At 39.6% G+C, this 26,024-nt stretch overlaps 1 protein-coding gene across 1 annotated transcript in view; it reads left to right on the top strand.

Annotated features, from left to right (window-relative positions):
* Window positions 1-23,587, top strand: part of LOC136863481 (sodium-dependent proline transporter-like) — a 206,613-nt gene extending 183,026 nt beyond the window's left edge. Inside the window, exons 13-15 of the mRNA XM_068225959.1 lie at window positions 8,576-8,746; window positions 14,305-14,428; window positions 23,532-23,587. Of these exons, the coding sequence (XP_068082060.1) occupies window positions 8,576-8,746; window positions 14,305-14,428; window positions 23,532-23,587 (351 nt within the window). The remainder of the gene's footprint in view (window positions 1-8,575; window positions 8,747-14,304; window positions 14,429-23,531) is intronic.
* The last annotated feature ends 2,437 nt before the right edge of the window (window positions 23,588-26,024 follow it).

Raw genomic sequence — 26,024 nt, 5'->3', positions numbered from 1 at the left:
CTGTAACATCTTCAGTTTTTGATATATAAGCATCCTCATAAAAAGGATTCAACCCCCTTTTTCACTTATTTTACCCTCCTCAAGTGAATTTTCCAAAACAAATATACGTTTCTGTATTTTTAAAGGAGATTCCGTGTATTAATTTTCAAATCTTTACACTGTTGAGTTTTCGAGATCTGGATTTACTCATTTTAAAAATTCACCCCCCTCATTTCACCCTCTTAGCGGTGGAATATTCAGAAATCCTTCCGTAGTGAGCATCTACACTGTAGAATGAATGTATCCCCAAAATTTCATTTCTTTATGTTCAGTAGGTTTCGCTCAGTGATGATGAATCTGTCAGTCAGGACATGCTATTTTATAGACTAGCAGTGACCCGCGGCTTCACTCGCGTGGATTTTGTAATTTGATAAAATTAATCGTTGCTCAGCAGTGTACAAAGACGTTATCTTAAAATCCCTAAAGTATAAAAACTCACCGAAAAAATGAGTTTCATTTACCCAAGAAACTCTTTGTAAACCACGTTTGTGGTGTAAACGTTTGGGGCTAAGACAGCCATGCGACATAGAACTGTACATGGTGGAACAGTCTTCTCTCAAGTCGAAAGAAATAAACACATATTTCTTTATTTTTAGAGGGGATCTCAAATACCTATTTTCACATCGGTAGCATTTTTAGTTTTTAAGAAATAAGTATCCCCATAAAAAGAATTCAATCCCTTTACCAATCCTTACCCCACCCCTAAACCTATCTTAGCGGATTTTCCGAAAACAAAAGAATACATGTTTCTTTATTTTTAAAGGAGATTTCAAATACCAATTTTCAAGTCTGTAACATATTCAGTTTTTGAGATATAATTATTCTCATAAATAATCATTCAACTTTTTTTTCACTTCCTTTCAATCCCGTTAAGTGCATTTTCCGCAAACGAAAGTTTACATGTTCCTGTATTTCTAAGGGACTTTCCAAATACCAAGTTACTTGTCTGTAACATGTTAAGATTTGACATATACTGTAGATATACCGGTACTCATTTTAAAAACTGACCCAATTTTTCAATTCTTTTCAGCCCCTTAAAATTCGATTTTCCGAAAAAAATAAATCGTGTTTCTTTACTTTTTAAAGGAGATTCCAAACACCAATTTTCACGTCTGTGACATCTTCAGTTTTTGAGATATAAGTATCATTTTAAAAAGAATGCAACTCCTTTTTCACCCCCCCCCCCCCAACCCGTTAAGTTGATTCCCCCACCACAAAAAGTGATTGTCTCTTTATTTTCAAAGGAGAATCCAAATACCAATTTTCACAAGTGAATTTTCTGAAAACAAAAGTACGTATTTCTTTATTTATAAAGGAGCTTCAAGATACCAATTATCATGACTGTAATATCTTCCGTTTTTGAGACATGTGTATCCTCATAAAAAGAATGTAACTCCTTTTACACCGCCCCCTTCCCCAAGTTGATTTCCCCCCAAAATTTCGTGTTACTTTATTTTTAAAGGAGATTCCAAATACCAATTTTCACATCTTTAACATCTTAATTTTTGAGATATAAGTAACCTCATACAAAGTATTGCACCCATAAGCGAATGTGCGTAATCAATGCATAAATTAAATGTTCAATTTTTCGCATATGAGAATACAGCAGTAGGCTGGGAAAAGATTGCAGTCCCACAAAGCAACTGCCAGGCGCCGTTCAGACTGAAAATATATCCACAGAATACGTTTTAAGGCACGAACAGCATGTAGCAAGTTTGAGAGGTACGTCCAATTATGTTTTATGATGCCGACGGGAAGTGAAAGCTTTCTATCCAGTTCCCACGTGAATCCGCACGTCGGAATGCACTTGGCCCAGAAGAGTGAGTGAGACACGAATAATACCCGTCATCCCTTAGCAGAAAATGGAAGAACCCAAACTACCAAGAGCGCGAACGTCTCAGCCAATCACAAAATTGCAAATTTTAATGTCTTGTCATAGCGGGAATCTACAGCTAGTATTTCGCGATTTGGTGACCGAAGTAGCTGTAAAATATTGTGTCCTGACTTCCAAGTAATATTTAAGGATTTATCAGTGGTTAAATAAGAAATTTTCAACTTTTCATGGAAGAGTGGTATCGCCCAGGAAGTGAACCGTCATGGCGGGAAGGCGCCATACTCTGACAGAAAATAGAGCCACTGACGCGCGCCGTCGTAGGAACTAACCTGTGATCGTTTCTCATAACGCAATGTAACACATAAACCGGACCAGAATTAGGAAGATTTTGAACACATTTTCTAAAATTCTAACCTACGGACACATGATAAATCGGTCCCAAGTGCAGGATTATTACGCCACATCCCTTCCACAGGACTATTTTCGAAGTTGGGGGAGGACTGTTTACAAAAACGGAGATACCAGGGTGGTGAACCTCAGTCTTGTAGAAGATCAGTAGTCTTGCACGAAACCTCAGTCTCGTGGTAAACCTCAGTCTCGTGGTAAAAGTCAGTCTCGTAGGAAATCTTCAATCTCGTCGGAATTCTCAGTCTTGTGAGAATTCGCAGTCTTGTAAGAATCTTCAGTGTCTTATACAGTAGCTGACATCCGAGTGAGTAATGTATTTATTTGTGAGAGTAATATCTTAGCCGAAATGAACACTTTGACAAACTTTTATTCAACTTTAGATTATGCAGATATAATCAGGCAATTAAATTAACAAATGACAATGGTAGTTATATTCTCAACACTTGCCATGAATGAACTTAAGGTGCTAGGGCCGAGGTGAACATTGAATCTCTTCGTAACACGTAGCTGCATAACATTTTCCCTATTTCACGTGTAGCTTGTATATTTCGCAGACAAGTCATATGTTGGAGAACGATTATTACAAAATTCTCCACATCATTGAGAACATTACATGTAATTTTCCCACACTCTCATAGAACTATTATTGCAAGTGAGATATTTGGGAGCAGAATTAGTCCAGCCGGTTACAGGGAGAAAAACTTTGTTTTCATAATTGGAATGCTGCAGCAGTAAGACCTTGAGTCCAGTGTCATGGTCAGAGAAGGTGAATAACCAATAATCCTTTACACAAACAATCTGAGAGGGGTGAGAGAGAGGCAACAGCAGGCAGGTAGCGGAGTCCAGACTTTCGACTTCACGTCAGGTGATCAATGCAGTGTCATTGAATATTCTTCGTAGGAGTGTTAACATGCGAGTGTTAATATAAATATGGACGTGTGCAACGATATTGTAAAAATGCATCAAGTTTGCGTGTGTGACCTCTTGGATAACATCAGCTTGAAGGTGAAATACTAAATGCATCATGACGGGGTCCGGAGGATGATCTGACCTGCCTCCAGCACAAATAAGGTAAATGAGCAAAATGTAAATATCTAAACAAGTAGGGCTATGAACAGTCGATGATCAAAACTGTAGTTTAGAATTTTAGATAGGACTGTAAATAATTCACGGATCGGATGGTAATTATAAAATTAGGATGATAATAATAATAATAATAATAATAATAATAAATAAGTGTTAGCGTGTGTTACTTGCGCAGTTTTCTTTTATTGTAAGTCATTCGACATGTGAGAATCCTATTTTACTAAGAAATTTACATACGGTGTAGTGCAGATTTTTAAAGTGATGATAATAATAATAGTTGTGGTAATGAGCGTTATTTTTGTTGACATTTTGATTTTGTGGATGCTGCCATGTTAGTTTAAATGTTTAGTTTTGCTATTAGCGCATTAGGTTTATTATTTCATGTTCTGTAATCATTATTCAGATGACCGTTTCCGGTAGCTCTCATAATTTGTATTTCGCGACAATGCTTGATACGCGAAGATTTAATTTCTTTATGTAACGTGGTTACACAGTTCGATAGCCGTGTTTTGAGAGGCAATCTCGTTATTTCAGTTATTTAATCAGTGACAGGAAGCCATTGATAAGTTAGCTCTGATATTTCATAAGATGTGAAACGGTGGATGATCAAAGTAACGACATAAGTAATAGTAATATCCCTGATGCTCTGTGGTGAGAAATGGAAAATGTGATATTTGGACCATGTTATTAAATGGTGTCGTATAAATGGATGCGTGAACGACACAGTTATTTCGCCCGCCGGATACGAGCGAGGCCGTATTATGAGTTACTACGTCGAGAATATTGATGAATAAATAGAATTGAGAGATGAATTATTTAACCGAGAGTGTTAAATATATGACGACATTTGTTATGGTTGTAGGCGGAAAGCCTGTAGTGCTTCAAATAGTTTCCAGGTAAAATAAATGCTCGGAAAATATGCAATCGAGAGCCCGAGATAAGTTGTGAACAGAGCGACTGATCAATGCGTGTTTCGACAGTCAAGTCTAATCATTGATGACATGTAATGCGAATAATTATTGTCCGTAAAGATTGAATAAGGTCATGTCCAGACATTTTAGTCTGAGGTTAGAAGGTTGCCATCAAATTCACATGATTTTTGCTACTTGGATCAGGGTAACATTTTATGCTTCTTCATTGCGCATTTTTTTAAAAAAATTATTTGGCAGCGATTTTTGGGATCTAGATTTTTATTATGATATCATTTCTTTGTATATATTTTGCCACCGTATTATTTTAAATCTGATACGTGAATTGTGTTTGATTTAATGTCTGTAAATAAAATAGAATAGGCGTAGTCAGATTATTTTAATTTCAGTATTTCTTAGGAGCAGTGTTTCTCCATTGACATGTTCATTTATGTAAATAAGATTTCATGTGTTAGGGTAAGAGATCATCGATTAGTTCATAGTCAAAAATATAGTAGTGGGATGCTCATATAAAAGGCAGTCAGTAATCACCAAGTCTTAGAAATCCACTACATTTCAGTTAGGCAAATGAAGCGATCTTTAATAAGCAGTTGTATCACAAGTGCCGTAAATGAGTGACATAAATTAGATGTGATCTGCCTCCATCTAGAGTTGGTACCACACAAATATGCGTGCACAATGAAAATGCAGACAGCGGCAAACTAGGTATAGTTAATGATGTAAAGGGATCGCTTTCATTTCAGATGTAAACCTGAGGCACTTGGCCTAATTAATTTAAGTAATTTTAAGCGTCCAGACTATCACAGTCCAGTAAATAAGGTTTAACAAATTTAATGAGTGGTGATAGCACTCAGGTGTTCAGTTCAGTAAAAATTTCCTCGTTTTCAGCCATAAGCAGTTTAAACATGTGGCAAAGATTACATAACAGAAAAAGTACAATGTTCATGGTTGTTTTCCTTTTCTCTCTTTTCGTTATTATTGCACATGGTCAGTGTATTTTGTTATTATTTTAGAGTGGGGTGCTTCCCAAATGAATTTAAACATGAGTTAAATATTTGACAGACACCTTAACGTCAATGTCAATTGGATGGATTAATAAATCAATTAATTAATTACTGAGTTTATTGTGAGATGACATCTTCATTCAAATGAGACTATATTTCTGACCAGTGTTTAAATGTGGTCACGTCATCGTCATGGAGACAGTGGTTCGATGTAATTCAGAACACTAAAATTTAATCGACATTCAGTCGAGATTTTATTAAGGCGGATAATTAATTTATTGTAATGCAGATCTTTCAATTGTTTTAAATTTTAAGTTTCATTTCACATTATTTCATTTTACACCAGTTTACTTTCATTTACATTTTGCAGATTTTTGTTAAATAAACCATTTTATTTATTTAAATTTTAATCCAGTCTTTGGGTACCGTCATTGAATAGTTTAGTTTACCCCATCTTTCATTTCCTCACCCCCCCGATCAACGTGTGGCCCATCAACCCGAGGGATCGAAGGACGCACCACCTCTGAGGAAGAAGAGTCTACATGCGGCGGTAGGTATTTTTTAAATGTCATTATTTTCAGGAGCAGCCGGCGCACACATCAAGAAAGAAGACCACCGCATTTGGGTGCCTTTAAAAGGACACAGTATTCAACACATTTTTCAATTAGTTCACCCCCTTAAGTGGATTTTCCGAAGAAGATTCCAAATACAATTTTTCATGTGTGTAACATCTTCAGTTTTGGAGATATAAGTATCCTTATAAAAGTTTCAACTCCTTTTTATCCCATCCCCCACCCGTTAAGTTGATTTCTCCCACCCAAAAAATGCGTGCTTCTTTATTTTTAAAGGAGATTCCAAATACGAATTTTCACGTCTGTAACCTTCAGTTTTTGAGATATAAGTTTCTCCATAAAAGTAATTCAATTTTTTCATTTCTTTTCACACTCCCCCCTAAGTGAGTTTTACGAAACAAAGAATCGTGTTTCTTTATGTATAAAGGAGGTTCCAAATACCAGTTATCACGACTGTAACATCTTTAGTTTTCGAGATATATGTATCCTCGTAAAAAGAATTCAAACCGGGCGAGTTGGCCGTGCGCGTAGAGGCGCGCGGCTGTGAGCTTGCATCCGGGAGATAGTAGGTTCGAATCCCACTATCGGCAGCCCTGAAGATGGTTTTCCGTGGTTTCCCATTTTCACACCAGGCAAATGCTGGGGCTGTACCTTAATTAAGGCCACGGCCGCTTCCTTCCAACTCCTAGGCCTTTCCTATCCCATCGTCGCCATAAGACCTATCTGTGTCGGTGCGACGTAAAGCCCCCTAGCAAAAAAAAGAATTCAATTCCGTTTTCATCCCCCCACCTAGTTTATTTCCCCCCCAAAATGCATGTTCATTTTTACAGGAGATTCGAAAGACCAATTTTCATGTTTGTATCAACTTTAGTTTTTTCAGACGTAAGTATTATCATAGGAAAAATTCAACTAATTTTTCAAATCTTTCACGCCCCCCCACGTAAGTGGATTTTTCGAAAACAAAAATACACATTTCATTATTTTTAAAAGAGATTCAAAACACCAGTTTTCACGTCTGTAACATGTAAGTTTTTCAGATTTACTGTAGATATGCTCATTTAAAAAGTTCACATCCCTTTTTCAGTTCCCCTTAAGTGGACTTTCCGAAAACAATTTTTTTTTGTTTCTTTACTTTTAAAGGCGATTCCAAATACCAATTTTCAAGTCTGCAGTATGTTACGTGTCTGAGATAATTTGCAGATGTAGTATTTTTGTAAATTCACCCCGTTTGTCACTCGTGTTAAACCCCTAATCATTGGATTTTCCAAAGACACAGAAATACGTGTTTCTTTATTTTCAAAGGAGATTCCAAATACCAAATTTCATGTCTGTAACATCTTCAGTTTTTGAGAAATAAGTATCCTCATTAAAGGTATTCAACCCCTTTTCCCCTTTGTTCACCCCCTTAATGGGATTTTCCGAAAACAAATACAAAAAGGTTTCTTAATTATTAAAAGAGATTTCAAATACCAATTTTTACGTCCGTAAACTTTTAAGTTTTTTGGGATACAGATATCTTCGTTTAAGAAATTCACCCACTTCTCACCCATTTACCGACGGAATATCCACAAATCCTCCCTTAGTGAGCACCTACACCCTCATATAAATGTATCCCCAAAACTTCATTTCTTTACGTCCAGTAGTTTTGGCTCGGCGACGATGAGTCAGTCAGTCAGTCAGTCAGGACATGTTACTCGTATTTTATGTATATAGATGACCCTATAAATGCACACACACATATATAGCCACAATTCTATTGAACTAAGGATGAGCACACTCACCAATTGCTGTCTATTCACAAGTCTCTCTTCTTTCTGCACAGCAGGTAGTCCGGACCGTTGATATTACCTGAGGACGGCTATAAGCCTTACTTTCACTTCTCCAAGTCTAGTCACCCCATACACCAGCTGTGTGCAGACCGCTGGGTTTGAACACAGTGCTACCGTCTACACAACACACGATAACTATACCTTGATTCGACTGCAGACACAGTCCAGTAACTCAGACGGTATATCACAGCGGACAAATAAACAGCAACAGTTCGACAGTGCTAACCAGCAAGGCATTATTCACACAATGACCATTTGCGCTGTTCCAATTACTCTCACGATAGCTGGAGCAGCTGTGCGACGATTCTCAGTCCACAGAAGTACATAAACACATAGTACTCTAAGGGATTACACAGTCTTCTGTCCCATACGCCGTCTCTAATACAGCGAATCACTGGATACTCCGACACCACAAGCACAGGTCCTCGTTCAGACCTCTGTAGGACACTAGCGACAGCCAAAACCTCTGTCGCCCCCACCCCAGCCACCGAACCCAACACACTGAGTCTCGCACTGACTCCACCACTGAGTCCAACACTGACTCCGAGATCAGCAACAACTGACTATAGCCTCCCTCTTTATAGCTCGGGCGATGTGAACCAGAATATTCGCGATGTGGCCAGAGACGTTGCATCTCCAAGAAACTCACAGGTAAGCCACCCGACGAGAACATTGCACGGAAATGCCAGCCATGCCTTCCAGGCCGGCTGGGAGCTGACTCCCTAGTCCCTTCCAAGAAGTACCGAAAGGTTCTGTCTGCCACAGGGCTGGCACGTAGCAGTGTTCATATATAATTTCAGGTAATGTGTATATTATTTTTATAATATTCAGCAATTTCTGCTCCCATTCATAGTGTATCCAACATTCTTTTCAGTGTATCTTCGTCTACTCACTGGTCGGCTTCAAACCACTGAACTATGAATCTTACGACTACCCGGACTGGGCAGATGCAATTGGCTGGGGACTGGCATGCTTGTCCATGCTGCAAATTCCTGGCTGGGCCATTGTGATTGTGCTGAAACAACCGGGAAACAACTTGAAGGAGGCAAGATTCTTTAATTTACTTACAACTCTCTCCACTAAAAATTAATCTCTTGGATGATCGTTTTACAAGGCAATAATTTCTAGCTTTATTACATCACAATATTTGATAACATAATCCTGGCAGTCCACCGTAATTATATATTTACTGCTTATTATAGCCCACTACAAATGTTACCTCGCAGTTTACACAATGTTTCTTATGTAACCTTTAGACATTACTTTACCTTCAAACTTATAGGCCTACTTTGTGTTAGTGTACCGAGCGGAGTGGCTCTGCATTTGGGAGACGAGTAGGTTCGAACCCCAACGTTGGCTATCCTGAAAATGGTTTTCTGTGGCTTCCCATTTTTACTGCCAGGCAAATGCCAAAATAGTTCCTATCCATAGGCCACAGCCGATTCCTTACACATTCTTACGAAGTTTCATTCACAATAATTAATTTCACCTTTTTTAGCTCCTCAACTCAGGTTGGCGTCAGGAAGAGCATCCGGCCGTAAAACATGCCATATAATTTCATCTCACCTCATCCCTGACCCCGAATAAGGAAACGGGTATAAGTGGTAGACATACATACAAATTTGCATTAGCTGTACGGTTTCCTTCCAAACTACATTACTTTTTATTTTGAAATTCTAAGGAACTATTATGACCGTGATATATTCAAATTGTAATGTATTTTATATTAAAAATAATAATACTACTTTATTTAATCCATTTGCCCTCCAAGGTTGGTTTTCCTCCAGACTCAGAGAGGAATCCCATCGTCTGCCTCCTCAATGGCAGTGTACTGGATCGTGGGATATTTGCTCAGGGATACAACTCTTGAGGAGGACAAGTACCTCGCCAAGGCGGCCTTACCTGCTATGCTGAACAGGGGCCTTGTTGGGGATGGGAACATTGGAAGGGATAGACCATGAAGAGGGATGAAAACGGCCGTGGCCTCAAGTTAGGTTCCATCCCGGCATTTGCCTGGAGGAGAAGTGGGAAAAGACGAAAACCCACTTTGAGAATCGTTGAGGTGGAAATCGAAACCCTCTACTCAGTTGACCTCCAGAGGCCTAGAGGACCCCCTCCTACCACTTTTCGAATGTCGTGGCGGAGCCGGGGAATCGAACCCGGGCCTCCGGGGGTGGCAGCTAATCAGACTTATTATTATTATTATTATTATTATTATTATTATTATTATTATTATTATTATTAATGCAACTTGACAAGTGCAATGGGGCCGTCTATCCGAAACAGTAAAAGTGAGTTCGGTCCAATCAAAAGTGTGGAAGGTTCTTTCCCTGTTATGAAATTATGAAGATTAGAAACAAGACTACCACTAGACTTCTAACCCTGTTACTCATTCAGCCTAAAATCACATTAAATCCTGAGGACAAATGCGACCTGGTATAGAGCTGACCCTTCTATCCTTCCCTGTGTCAATTTCACTAATATGTAGAAAACTCAGTCTTCTACTCCTCCAGTGACATTCATGGCCTGTAAAGGACATGGCTTTGCTGTTGTGTTTACATAAGCTGATATTCTCTTCTAGGGCCCGTATTCATCAACGCGAGTAAAAGCTTTTATCTTGGCTTATAGCTAAGAAAACAGATATAACAGTTACATTTGTCAGGGCAAGTTATATGGTGGAACTCATGTAGTTCATCGTTCCCGCCACATGGTGGGGCTAGTGTTAGCTGGCCTTAAACGCGACTGCAATACTGCATACCGTAGCATGAAATAGGTGAAACTGCTTTACGTAATTTAAACACACATTAATGTAATTAATATTATTGGGAGTGCTATATAACGCACTAAAGTACTGTTTACGTAAATCAATGGTAAAACATGTCATTCAGGACACATACAATTAAATATGCTTGCCTCTAATTGGAAGAAACTTTCAATACTTTTCTTGCTGCTTTCAAAGATGACCTGGACTTCGCCTTTCTAGATATTTCCTTTGCCCGAAAAATAAATCTGCACTTAATATAATGGAATACAATTTTGGGCAAATACGAGGCGTGTTTTTTAAGTAAGGCCGTTTGAAAATAACTACACAATGGTAGGAGATTTTCAAACACCACATTTATTTGCAGGTTCTACAGACATTACTCTGCTTTTAAACATAGCCGCCAAGTTTGTTTAAACACTTATCATACCTTACAACTAAGTTTTGAATACCCTCTTCATAGACACTTGCCGCCTGCTCCGATAACCAAGAGTTCTTGCGCTGGAACAGAGTCTGTTTGGCCTTTACCTTTACAGGAGAATCTTTGTTTTTGGGCAGATTTGAGTGTTCGATGATGTTTTTGACTCGTTATGCTGAAGAAGGTGACGACATGTTGAGTCAGATCGTAACAGGAGACGAAATATGGGTTTCTCATGTCCCACCCGAATCGAAGCAACAGAGCATGGAATGGAGATACACACAAACTTAGCTGCTATGTTGAAAAATAAAGTATGTAGAATCTGAAAATAAATGTGGTGTTTGGAAAACGCCTTTCATTCTGTAGTTATTTTCAAACGGCTCTTACTTAAAAACACATCTCGTATATAGCAGATGATCCTCTGGGCAGCACAAATTTCGAAACACTGGAAGTTCGTATATCATCTCCATACAGTCTGAAAATATATCACCCTACAACGCGCCTTCTCCATTCAGCCTTTATTCCATTGTAGCGTCTACACGTTTCACCACGTCATGAAAGGCTAACGAAGGATATTTGCCGCCAAAGTCCCGTAATGTGGAAAGAACGCTCACATCACAAAGGGCACGCTGAGTTTCAGAATCACATTCTAATGATTTCACACACTCACTGCAAGGTACAATGTTCTTTGACGCTGTGTGAATCAAGTAGCCACATAAATAATATACGAGATTATTGTCTGCTCTAGCTGAACTGCTATTATTAACTGAAAGATCTAAGGGACTGTTGCCCGGTTCATTATCTGTCAGTCCAATAGTGTTCTTTATCTGTTCATGAATATTTGCCTTTACCTCCCTACATCTACGTCTTTCATCTCGTACCATTGATCTTTTCTGTTGCGCAAAGGATGACAGCTTGTGGCAAACAACACCCACACAGTTCGCCGTAGAAGAAAGAATTCCTTTCACTGGAACGTATATGGACTGAAGTAGCTTGGTACTCCCGAAACATTATGTGGCCCAGCGTTCTCTATTAACTTCCACCTGTTACGAACCAATTATACTGTTTTTCCGTCTATATTGAAGGTATCCACTTCGATCAGGATGTCATCACTAGAATGTATGTCTCTCACACAAAATCGTTCAAAGTTAACAGTCTATCACTCATGTTACTTTTCCTGTTCCATTCACTCAAACAATTTTGCTTATGTCTAAACCAGTGCCTACCATCTTCTTTACTATACCCAGACTCACAACCTGGCACAAAATAGCCTGGCATATTCATGATGATGATTACACTTAATAACACCAATCAAGTCACACATAAACAGTATTTCATCCTCTAATACAGTGCATCGCGCTACACAACAGTGCGCTCAACAGCTACTCGTTCAGGCCAAACGATGCGTGCGGTGCGCGGTGTAGAAAAATGGAACTACATTCTCTGGACAGCGGAGCCTTACGGAAGTTCCAACACTTGATAACTGACTCGCCCTGCATTTTTATTCACCAACAACAACATTATCTCGGATAACGCTTATTATCTTGGCTTAAAATTTGGCCGGTGAAACAGGAAATCTAAGATGGCAAACCCGTAGATGTCTGCAATATTTAACTAAAGAGATAATCAGAGCGACGGGGAATATTAACAAGATTATGCAATAAAATATCGTAGGTGGATAAAGAGAACGTGCTACATACTTTGAAGACTACGATGACACTGATTTTGAAACACAGTTTAGGTTATTTAAAGCTTCGACATTGTCAGTGTTATCCCTGACCGAACATAACCTGGAATTCCCAACTCGTAGGTACGCCTAAGATGAATCTTCGATTATAGCTTATATCTCGTACGGTAACGAATGGATGACTTTTTAATTAAAAAGTAAGGAATACTGCCTTATTTTTCGAATAAAATACACAATGTTTAGTCTATGATTGGTCTTCTTATTCTCGACGATGTTAATGCTTTCTGTCACCATATTCATGCTCTTGGAAAGTCATATTAGGCTTCCTTCTTCGTTTCTGGTAAATGTTGTTGTTTGAGCCATCAGTCGATAGACTGCTTTGATGCAGCTCTCCATGCCACCCTATCCTGTGCTAACCTTTTCATTTCGACGTAACTATTGCATCCTACATCCGCTCTAATATGTTTGTCATATTCATACCTTGGTCTTCCCCTACCGTTCTTACCACCTACACTTCCTTCAAAAACCAACTGAACAAGTCCTGGGTGTCTTAAGATGTGTCCTATCATTCTATCTCTTCTTTTCGTCAAATTTACCCAAATAGATCTCCTCTCACCGATTCGATTCAGTACCTCTTCATTCGTGATTCGATCTATCCGTCTCACCTTCAGCATTCTTCTGTAACACAACATTTTAAAGCTTCTATTCTCTTTCCTTCTGAGCTAGTTATCGTCCATGTTTCACTTCCACACAATCCCACGCTCCAGATGAAAGTCTTCAAAAACATCTTTCTAATTCCTATATCAATGTTTGAAGTGAGCAAATTTCTTTCCTTAAGAAAGCTCTTCCTTGCTTGTGCTAGTCTGCATTTTATCTCCTCCTTACTTCTGCCATCGTTAGTTATTTTACTACCCAAGTAACAATATTCATCTACTTCCTTTAAGACTTCGTTTCCTAACCTAATAGTTTCCTGCATCACCTGCCTTCGTTCGAGTGCACTCCATTACTTTTGTTTTGAACTTATTTGTTTTCATCTTGTGCGCCTTACGCAAGACTTCGTCCATACCATTCAGCAACTTCTCGAGATCTTCTGCAGTCTCAGATAAAAAAACAATATCATCTACAAATCTTAAGGTCTTGATTTCCTCTCCATGGATTGTGATTCCCTTTCAAAATTCCTCTTTGATTTCCTTTACTGCCTGTTCTATGTAAACATTCAAAAGGAGGGGCCTTGCCTGCAGCCTTGCCTCACTCCTTTCTGGATTCTTTCTGCTGCTTCTTTCAAAGCCCTCGATTCTTAGCTGACATAATTTATGATAAATTATTTGCAAACCCCGAATGAAATCAAAACATTTACATTTGGATAGTGGCGGCAGTCATTTGTTTTTCGTGTGTTAGCATAAAAATTTAAGTTTCAAATTCAGATTGAAACGAAACCTAGTTTTGGTAAACCGTGATAATAAATTATGTGGTGAATACAGAAGTGAGCGTTATGCGAGTTTTGGAAATCTAAGATAACAGCAAAAGTAACTGACGTTGATGGATACGGGCCTTAGTCGACAGGTTGTTAAGGATTCATAGATATTGTGTCTAACGGTGAATTCACTGTTTCGATCACGATATCAACACTCAAGTAATACTACAAGCTTGCATTTGTTTTCACAACTTAAATTGCTTCGTGTGTTTAATCTGATTCCTTATGTACATGTTATGACTTGCCACTTATCTTCCATACAGAAATTCCGCATGGCACTGCGACCAACTGAAGACTGGGGCCCATCTGATCCCATACTGCGTGAGGCATGGTTAGCTCTACGGACACAACGCGATATGCCAATGAACACCACTGAATCGCCCGAGGGTAAGAACCGTGTGGATACTCGTATTTTAAAGCTTAGGTTTCCACTGCCCGCGACACAATGAATATAGAAGAAATGTTCCAGTCTTGTAGTGGGCTGATCTTTGGAGAGACTGATAACCTGAAAATATCGGTCCCAGTCTCTGTTGAAACTTTCAGAGATAGGACCTGATAAGACCACGACCTACAAACCTGGAAAATTCCTTCTATATTCATTATGAGATTTGTGGTAATGTGTGAAAATGTAGACGTTCGCAACCAGAACTCAAGAACTTCATATCCTGTAACAAAAGTGGAGAATCCTTGGAGAAAACTACAGTCAGGATTGTTTTTGGGAGCACGTGGTTTGTTCTGGAGAAAGTATTTCACTATTTGTCGCAAATCCGGTGTGGAATATTATGGTACACAACATTCTGCATGACAAAGATCGATTGCATGTTACACAAGTAGGTAAAGTAAGGGTGTATTCTGCCCGAAGGCAGGTCCGAACCTCCGCAGAGATGTGCCTGAGCCGAACTTTTAGTACGGTAGGTTGGCCAGTTCCTTTCTGCTCCTCCACTCCCTTACCCCCCCCCCCCCCCCCACCTATCCCCGACAAACAGCGCGTGGCAACCCATCGAAATCTAGACCACGCCCAATGTTGCTTAACTTCAGAGATTTCACGGGATCCGGTGTTTCAACACGTCGGTGTACAACTATAGATTATGCTATTAATGTATTGTGCTGCAAAGTGCTCTACCATCCACTTATTATTCAGAACTATTTCACCGTACTGTTTAAGAATCGATCTGTTTTTATCGAAATTGAGGGTCGTAAAACTATCTGATGGATTCGACAAACAAAATAATATGGTGTGTTTGATTTTTTAATTACTTACTTCCATCCCCCCTCCACCGTTCACTTTCGTTTATTTTTGCAATGTCATGGGAAATAGTCCGTCCAATTTTTTAGATAAATGCTGAACTCAAGAAGCGATATAGTTTTGAAGCTACGATCTTGTTTCCAGGGTAGCAATCTCCATCCGTACTGAGGATTATTATTATTATTATTATTATTATTATTATTATTATTATTATTATTATTATTATTATTATTATTATTATTATTCCGCTATTTTGGATTTTCCCGATGTTCAGATACACTCGGGATTACCGTTAAGGCCTAGTGAAGCTGAAATGACCATGAGTTTTTTTCGTTATATGTCCTTCAAATACATTTTCCGCACATTCCTCACAAAGTTGCAGTTTTCCGAAACCACTATTTTGTGGAGTTAAATACAGATGCTATTCTTGAGGTGTGACTGATGGAGTGCATCATACAGCTAAAGGAGATTTTGTCTGGTGCTCCCACCTCTATTGGAACAATGAAACCCCATACCCTGATGGTTGATATCACCTACTTCATTTACTGGAAGCAGTTACTTGTGAACCTTTTCCTTATACTTCTCCTGGATTTTATTATTATTATTATTATTATTATTATTATTATTATTATTATTGTTATTATTATTATAGTTGGACCTCTCTTATCCGAACTCCGTCAGTTCCATGGAAAAATGTCCGTTACTAAAGGTGTCCGCTAAAACAAGGTTGTAAAAATTAAGCGAACACTTTAACGGCAAAGATATCCACCTTAAATATAAGCATGTATCTTTATTTTGGTTATTATAAATAATTTCTAACTAAATATTTTCCTGGTTTTATTACTAGGGATTTTACAGCCCTTACATTCGTGACAACTACGGGAAGTAATCATTCAGCTGAGTGTGCAAATTTAGCACATTTTTCTTTACTGCGATATTCTCGAAAAGGGAATAACCACCCAGTATGACACACAAATTCTTTACTGAATCAACGTCAACTCGCAGGTTATTTGCCATTTCTCGCTCTTTGCCTTGTAACATTGGCCCACTCACTCACAGATTCTTTGTTCGAACAGATTTGAACCACTCATATAACGCAATGTTCACTTCTGCGTGGTCGAATCATTCAGTCACACCCATAAATCAAAGTTGGTCTGAAGACAAACCGGTGCACAGTGGGAGATTTCATCAATCTACGGGAACTTTATTCAGTTTTTCGACCATAACAAACAATAACTCCAATTTAGATAGTTAAATATCCCGTTCGAAAGAAATTGTTAGGAATTCGGACAATGGTTGCGTGTAACGGTAGCAAATAGGGCCTGAAGTGAGGCAACGAGTTGTGCGCGCTCAGAGCCTGCGTCAGGTACGCATTGTGCTATTAGATCATTTGACTTGTTGATAATGATGATGCTTGTTGTTTAAAGGACCGAGCAAGTGGCCTGACAGTTAGGGTCGCGCAGCTGTGAGCTTGCATTCGGGAGATAGTGGGTTCGAACCCCACTGTTGGCAGCCCTGAAGATGGTTTTCCGTAGTTTCACATTTTCACAATAGGCAAATGTTGGGAATGTACCTTAATTAATGGACACGATCGCTTCCTTCCCACTCCCAGGAAACTTAACCTATACCTTTGAGTCAGGAGAGAGCGTGATAGCCTTAGTTTTAGCATCCCGGGAAGCACTAACTTGTATCAAAGACATTCAGGGTGCCGATGACCTTAGATGTTAGGCCCATTTAAACAACCAGCAAGACATTCAAATACAGAAACAGACACCATCCCATCATTCCCCGTTTGTTATTCGATTAATGAGAGATGAAGGAAAACCAAAAGTAAAACATCACAGTAAATATGTTCAGAAACAACTGGTTAGGTATAGATGGAGGGAGGAACATAGATACGAATTTAGGAACTATTACAAGGGGAAAACTTTTGAAATATTGGAGGTGGATATAGAGAACATAATATAGAAGAAGCAATAAGAATGTTGTGTAAATGGCTAAATGGTTAGCGTACTGGCTGTTGGTCACAAGGGTACCGGGTTCGATTCTCGGCCGGGTGAGGTTTTTTAATTGTACATGTTTAATATCTCTGGTCTGGGGACTGGGTATTTTTGTCGTCCTTAATATTCCTTTCCTCACATTCAACACTCTACACTTCCGCAATTTCCAAATACACGCAGGTTCATAACATATGGTGCAAAGTAGGTGCAAAAGATCTTCTTAGGTCGACGCCCCGAATAAATAGCATTTTTAATTAAAAAATAAAAACAAAAACAAAAGTAATTATATGTAAAAAAGGAAATAAGTTAAAGAAAAATGAAAGAGGCTGGAGATTAGAAGGTATAGAACTGGAAGTTGTCAATAAAATATGTAGGATTAAAATGACATCCATTGGGAAGTGGAATGAGGAAATAAGACGTGCAAAAATGAAAGGGTTGGCCGCTTTATCTAGCACAAGGTGTTTAGAGAGGAAGATGACGTGTACTGAATACAAGATACATAAAAATGTTTTAAATGCGCTAGTCATTACAAGAGAACTGTATGGAGCAGAAATTTGGGGCGTGGAACTAGAGAGAAAAAATTAGATATAATAAATAATAAATTTCGCAGAATCATTATGGGGCTTCCAGAATGTACGGCCAATTGTGGAATTAGAAGACTATGTGAGGATATAATAATTCAAGCAGATATAGCCAGGAAAGTAATAAAATATCGGTTAAGATTAAGAAGGGGGAGAGGGGATAGAAATACTGAATATAGCATACAAACAACAGACGGACCACTAGAATGATGGTTACTGGCTAATGAAAGTGAAAAAAGATGCTCGACAGAATAGGAATGGGAAGCTACTGGAGTAAAGAGATTCAGTATAAAGATACGGAATTCAGTAAGAAAGTAATGGTCAGAGTGAAGGATGTTGAGAAACAGACGATTATGGCAGAATGTGGACCTAAAAAGACACTGCTGGAATTTTGAAAAATCGTACACAATATGGAAATAAGGAGAGAAAGGCTTCGTAACAGGGAAATGAGAGGAATGGTGTGGTGGCTAATGGGAATTCATAAGAGAGAGCAATAACGAAAATCAGCGTCTACTCTGTGGAGGAGGAATAGAAGAAGGGCATATATTAAGAGTTTGTAGCGCAACCTAAGCACTGAGAGTAAAATATCTGAGAAGCGAGTAAAAAAAAGAGAAAGAGAGATTTCTATACAATAGCTAAAATATTAAATAAAGGGTGGAATACTTGTTCTCCTTCTTGATCTGTTTACCCCTTCAGGGTCGGTTTTACCCTCGGACTCAGCGAGGGATCCCACCTCCGCCACCTCAAAGGCAGTGTCCTGGAGCTTCAGGCTCTGGGTCGGGGATACAACTGGGGAGGATGACCAGTACCTCGCCTAGGCGGCCTCACCTGCTATGCTGAACAGGGGCCTTATGGGGGATGGGAAGATTGGAAGGGATAGACAAGGAATAGGAAAGGAGGCGGCCGTAACCTTTAGGTACCATCCCGGCATTTGCTGGAGGAGAAGTCGGAAACCACGGAAAATCACTTCCGGGATGACTGAAGTGGGAGTCGAACCTACATCTACTCAGTTGACCTCCCGAGGCTGAGTGGACCACTCGTACTACTTTTCAAATTTCGTGGCAGAGCCGGGAAGCGATCCAAGGTCTCCGGGGGTGGCAGCTAATCACACTAACCACTACACCACAGAGGCGGACGAGAGTGGATTACACCGGAAAGAGTAGCAACATTTTTTTTGTATTTTAAAAAGTATGTGGAAAAAGTAAATTAAACTCATGAAAACAAATACAAACGAGAGTAATGAAGGACAAGATGGATAAGAGGCCTGCATATCCTACAATAATGAAAATAGTTACTAGTAGGTTAAAAGTAATCTTACCGAGCTCGATAGCTGCAGTCGCTTAAGTGCAGCCAGTATCCAGTATTCGGGAGATAGTGGGTTCGAACCCCACTGTCGGCAACCCTGAAGATGGTTTTCCATGGTTTCCCATTTTCACACCATGCAAATGCTGGGGCTGTACTTTAGGTAAGGCCACGGCCGCTTCCTTCCCATTCCTAGCCCTTTCCTGTCCCATCGTCGCCGTAAGATTTTTTTTTGCTAGTTGCTTTACGTCGCACCGACATAGGTAGGTCTTATGGCGACGATGGGACAGGGAAGGGCTAGGAGTGGGAAGGAAGCGGCCGTTGCCTTAATTAAGGTACAGCCCCAGCATTTGCCTGGTGTTAAAATGGGAAACCACGAAAACCATTTGGAGGGCTGCCGACAGTGGGGTTCGAACCTTCTATCTCCCGAATACTGGATATTGACCGCACTTAAGCGACTGCAGCTATCGAGCTCGGTGCCGTAAGACTATCTGTGTCGGTGCGACGTAAAAAAAAGTAATTTCAAATGTATTAATATATAAATTGTTTATTGTCGTGTCATTCTGTTTTATTGATAATTCAGCCGCCAAGTAAGGCATGCTGCAGTGGTAGAATACTCCAAAAGACTTGTGACACAAAAGTGAGCATTAAATAATCTAAGGACATATACATGCTGTCCTATGCAATATAGCATTGTTAGCGTGTAGGAAAAAATAAATTATGTTTAGTGTAGTAATAGTCAGATAATTATAAGAGGAAAATCTAATGCATGTATCAAACTTTTATGAATTGCGATAAAAGAGTGCTCGCTAGTTTCGGGCGATCCGGAACTAGGGGATGGGAGTATTCTATTCTTTTCGATTCTAATAATAAACATGTAATTTGGCAAAATCCAGCTCCTCCCTCTACCAAATATTGTCGCCTCATAAAGTTTATTTTCGCAAAAGAAACGGTCGATGACGTACAATGTACGTACAACAAGACGTAGAAGAACAGATCGCCGATCTCACTCCGAACAGAAAAACTGTAGGTGTTAATTTTTGTAATACACTAGTGACCCCTAGCGAGTTCATCTGCTAGGTAGAAGTAAATGCACACTTGTAAAGTCGTAAAGCAGATATAATAAGCAAGTAATCTCCCCTTTGTACATATGCAGTACTGTGAATTTAAGGATTAAAACGGCGTTTTCTTCTTCTTCTGTACATGACCGACACTGAAATACCAATTTTTTTTTTAAATTCTGACCATAGTTCAAACAAAACTACTATTTTATTTATGTGGGAGATAGATAAATAGATAGACAAATAGATAGATAGACGAAATCTCCACCCCTCAGACAATATTCCAACACATCCGACCGCTCCTTTGACTTATGCAGCCCACAGGACGTACGTGCTCTTCACACAACCTACAACGTTAGGATTTCAGAAGCAGTGTTTTTTCTTCTTTCAGAATAAGCATCCCGGCTATTCTAAACCTGACGCTAGATTGTAGGCAGGGGCGTAACTAAGGAGGAGTTACTGGGAGTTAGAACCCCCTCCCCAATGCAATTTTTAGAAAAATAAATAAACATAAACTGACGATAAGCAAGCGAAAGTCGACTCAATGGGTTGGTTCTTTTGAACATTTACAGACACATAATTGTAAAACCAACAGATCTCTTGAATTTATTTTCTAAGAATCCCGGAAATTTGAACTTTATATTGTAATCTGGACATACCGTTCGCTTTAAAACTGCTGATCTCAATCATTGTTTTTGTTCTGTATTTTAATGTAAGATTTTATAGCGTATCAGCACTGCAATCTGAATATCAACATATTTCACTGGTATCAATGGCATTATAATGACACTGTCAGACTCGTTGGCTGAACGGTCAGCGTACTGGCCTTCGGTTCAGAGGGTCCCGGGTACGATTCCCGGCCGGGCCGGGGATTTTAACTTTAATTGGTTAATTCCTACGGCATCCTCATCACGACGCCCAGGTTTCCTATGGGTGTCAAATAGAAAGACCTGCACCTGGCGAGCCGAACCCGTCCTGGGATATCCCGGCACTAAAAGACATACGACATTTCATTTTTTAATGACACTTATGCATGAATGCACCACACACACGGACAAGCGCCTTCAATACGTCCTATCATCATTTTGTAACTATAACCTACTCCATCGGTCGGCCCTGGCTATGCTACTGATTGTAGGTCATGTTATTTCTTCATTAATAAAGAAATTCATGAATAACTTTTAACTTCAAATTAACAATATCAACCAAGCTGTGACTCAGGGAAGGCAGTTGATTCGGTATCGGAAAATGGCAAAAGCAAGATGCAAGCGGTTAGCTTTTACTTGACAGTGTATATTGCGATCTTAACCAACGGACCTCCTTTTTTATGTAAGAAACCAGTGACAACGATTCCCGGCTATCACACCCTTTATACTTTGAAAATGATCACTTCATTATATTAAATTATATTTTTAATTTATTGAGTTATTTTGCAATGTTCTTTTAAAAATCTATTTGGCTATTTGCAGCCCTATTACGGTAGATTCTCCAATGAGTGTGGGCGGCTTGTGGCATGTATAAGGAATTGTGCACATGCTGCACGTAGCGGTGGGCATTTAACGTGCCTTCAATACGCACTAGAGGTGACGTGGAATCATACGCAATAGCGCCCCAAACCATGATGCCGCGTTGTCTAGCGGTAGGGCGCTCCACAGTTACTGCCGGATTTGACCTTTCTCCACGCCGACGCCACACTCGTCTGCGGTGACTATCACTGACAGAACAGAAGCGTGACTCATCGGAGAACAAGACGTTCCGCCATTCCCTCATCCAAGTCGCTCTAGCCCGGCACCATGCCAGGCGTGCACGTCTATGCTGTGGAGTCAATGGTAGTCTTCTGAGCGGACGCCGGGAGTGCAGGCCTCCTTCAACCAATCGACGGGAAATTGTTCTGGTCGATATTGGAACAGCCAGGGTGTCTTGCACATGCTGAAGAATGGCGGTTGACGTGGCGTGCGGGGCTGCCACCGCTTGGCGGCGGATGCGCCGATCCTCGCGTGCTGACGTCACTCGGGCTGCGCCTGGACCCCTCGCACGTGCCACATGTCCCTGCGCCAACCATCTTCGCCACAGGCGCTGCACCGTGGACACATCCCTATGGGTATCGGCTGCGATTTGACGAAGCGACCAACCTGCCCTTCTCAGCCCGATCACCATACCCCTCGTAAAGTCGTCTGTCTGCTGGAAATGCCTCCGTTGACGGCGGTCTGGCATTCTTAGCTATACACGTGTCCTGTGGCACACGACAACACGTTCTACAATGACTGTCGGCTGAGAAATCACGGTACGAATTGGGCCATTCGCCAACGCCGTGTCCCATTTATCGTTCGCTACGTGCGCAGCACAGCGGCGCATTTCACATCATGAGCATACCTCAGTGACGTCAGTCTACCCTGCAATTGGCATAAAGTTCTGACCACTCCTTCTTGGTGTTGCATTTGCTCTGTCAGTCAGTGTATTTGACTAGACTGAATGTTTACGCGCTGAATTGGTTGTACCTGAGAAGTCCACAGAGACTTCACACGCCTTTTCAGCAAATTGAGTTCTTGGTTAGTCTTCAGCCTCTCCAATATTCGGCAACTTCCTCCGTCTTCACGTTGATATGAGTAGTTTCTTCGTGCGTCAGAATCAAAGCTCCTACAGCGGAATCGAACATCAATTCTACAGCGAAATGTGTACGGTATCTGAAGCATGCGGTGCAGTATACTAATAATTAACTCATCTACGTTTAAATGTCGAACTGAGCGTTATATTTCAACGAAGGCTCTGCGAGTTTTGCTAGTCTAAGGATGCTTATTCGATTTCAGAGGGTCAAACGGGTTTCATTCCGCTTCTTGATGTCAGTTCCAGAGTTATCTCCTTAGAGAAGGTAAATGAAAAAAGTATGACTGAGAGGTTCTTGTGCCTCTGTAAAACATAAAAATAATTCGTGTTTTCTAAAACAGGGTTTTTACATTGTACACATGATTCTTCAATATTTTAGGCTGTTTGGGCAGCAGCCGTATTTGTAGGCACAAAGTCTATCACTGTATTGTCTCTATTTTACTATTACCAGTCTGAGTGGCTCCGCCTGTAGCGCATTGGCTTTATGAGACCAAGACGCGAACGAGCCGGAAACATTGTCCTGCAAGAGTATTTGTTTACTTACCGCTACCGAATCATGGGTGGTGTAGGCCTATAAGTGCATCTTCACATAACAAACTAAAGTTGGTTCAGAAAGCCAGTGCTGTACCATCTGAGCCGCTCAGCCCGTCCCACGTGAAGTAATAACGTATTCACATTATGAATTGTATGTTACAGAAGTGCCCACTGTGGTGGTGGTTCCAACTGTTGCTGCTTCTGTTCCTCCAACGTAAACATTATATGATATTCAAGATTCCGTTGTACCAATCGTTCTCATCGTAAAGAAATCAAGAAGTCAACAGCACAAATTCTACTCATTACCCGTGTATTCAAACTCAGGGATTGTGGGTAGTATTATTTATTCAGCAATTTATTAATTGCAATAAATTATGTTAACACACTCCTTATGTTATATCCACGAATTTTTAATCAGGTAAAATTGCTTAAATTGAGCGTATAAACCCAATTTGGAAATAAGAATTTTATAATGTATTTTGGGAATTCAAAACTTGATTTTCATTCGCATTTTGATACTGGATTAGTAAATTATATGAAGTAATAAGGCCTTAAAATTTAAAGAGGATTATTCGAGGAGAAAAATGTCAATTATACATCATAAGCACTATTGAATTTAAATATGCCGATGTGTTTCATATATTCCATTCGTCATTTTAAAGAACTGGGTATTTTATTAACAACTTTGAAATTATATTCGATGACAATATTTATCACTTACATAATTCGTCTCGATTCCTCATTGACGTGACTTTTGATAAAGAATGAGTGAATCCTATGACTGAATTCTGTTTAATAATTCATGTAGACAACAATCTCAGAGGTGTAGCTTAATTCAAGAAATAGAAAATTTGTTCCTTTTTTAAGCACGGTACACCGAAACTGAGATTAACAGAAGATACGCATTATTTCAAATATTGAATCATAGTTATTTTTAAACAACAAGCATATAGGAAAGGAAAAAAAGTATAAACAAATCAATAAAAACCTTAATCATATATGATATTTTACAAATATCTACAGCATTTCTTGTAAAGTATTGGACATCGAGCATTAAATACGATTTGACATTTCTCACTGGTAATATCCAACAATATTAATGAGACAGTGACATTCAGTCAAAAGCATGTGGATTTCTCAATGCTGATTGAATTATCTTACATTGTGTTTGTAGTTTTGAGACGCAAGGGATTCATCGTTGTTCCTTCGGCTTTCTAGCTATGTATCACTTTACGAAAACATTTAAAAAATATATTTCCCATAGATGCCACAAATTTGAACATTATATGCACTGATCAGTTTTAAACTATGTGGTGTCTAAGGTTTCTAACTTGTCTTGTTTAGCATTTTGGAACTACTGTACCTAACAGAGATAAGCTGTATGTTACTGTACATGCATTTAATATGTACAGTACACTTATAATGAAAATATTTACATATACAGTATATAGCGGGTGGTTCACCAGTCCCTTATATTTTTCGGAGATAGGTAACCCATCTAACGCGTATATCACAGTCATCCCAAAAACATTAGTACCTGCTTTTGTATGGTTTTAGTACAACCATACCGTTTATATAATGCTCGCGAATATGGCAGAAATCATTAACGGCTGTGTTATTTCTATTAATTAAACTATAATGAATGTTGAATACAATCACAGCTTCTAATAACACTTACGTTTGGACAAGAACTGTCTATAAGGACTACAACATGCTAGCAGTGCACTGAGGTTCGCCGTACCTAGGGTGCCTTAACCACGCAAAACTACTGTTAAATCAGCCAAGCTGCTTGATAGTAGGTTCGAATCACAGGCTGGTACACTTTCCATATTTTTACTAACGCCGTGTACAGTGACTGTAATATGGCCGCATACAATCCTGTTCCAAAGCGTGAATTTTACTTCGCCCTGAAAAGGACCTTTTAATCCGGTGTTACGTAATTAAGTTGGACTACGACGTGGTCTGTAGGTAGGAAGTAGGTTACCCTGCATATTCAGAGTAACAAGTGTTCGACATGTTGACCACTTTATAGTGTTCATTTAACTTCTTACCATTACGGAGCACGTGGCATACATGTTAATTCGACCATAATTTCACCATGAATTAACAACAGTTCAACGTACCTGATAGGTGTGGATCATTATTTGTGTGCGCGTTTGACTCTGGATGTTGTGGAATCGAATCGCATGCTGGCCGTCCTGAAAATTGTTTTGCACGGTTTTCCATATTCACTTCCAGGCAAATGCCGGAACGGTACCTTAATAAAAGACCAAGGAAGATTTCCTTCCCAATCTTTCCCCCATCCATCCTTCAAGGAAAGACGCCAAACCAAAGCGGGCCCCTTAAAACCAATGGCAAATTACACTGATTATTATTGTTTACCCGCTAAAATGGAGCACCTCTGTCGTTCAAAAAATTTGCCTCGTACTGGATTCGAACCACTAGGCTGCCGATACTCACACACATTGTGTTCTATCCGTTAACTGAATCAGTAACGAAGTGAACGTACGTGTTGCGTGCTAGAGGTATACTTAACCTCAAAAGTTAATTTCCGAGTCTAAGTCTTTAATGATTGTTTACAGTGTTCATTTCACTTTTTTTAGATTACAGAGCACGTGACATAACCTATTAATTCGATCGAATTACGGATACCTG

Source organism: Anabrus simplex, chromosome 2, assembly GCF_040414725.1.
Source record: "Anabrus simplex isolate iqAnaSimp1 chromosome 2, ASM4041472v1, whole genome shotgun sequence".
Classification (NCBI taxonomy): domain Eukaryota; kingdom Metazoa; phylum Arthropoda; class Insecta; order Orthoptera; family Tettigoniidae; genus Anabrus; species Anabrus simplex.
Note: the sequence above shows the minus strand (reverse complement) of the source record. Positions and strands in the feature narration are given on the sequence as shown.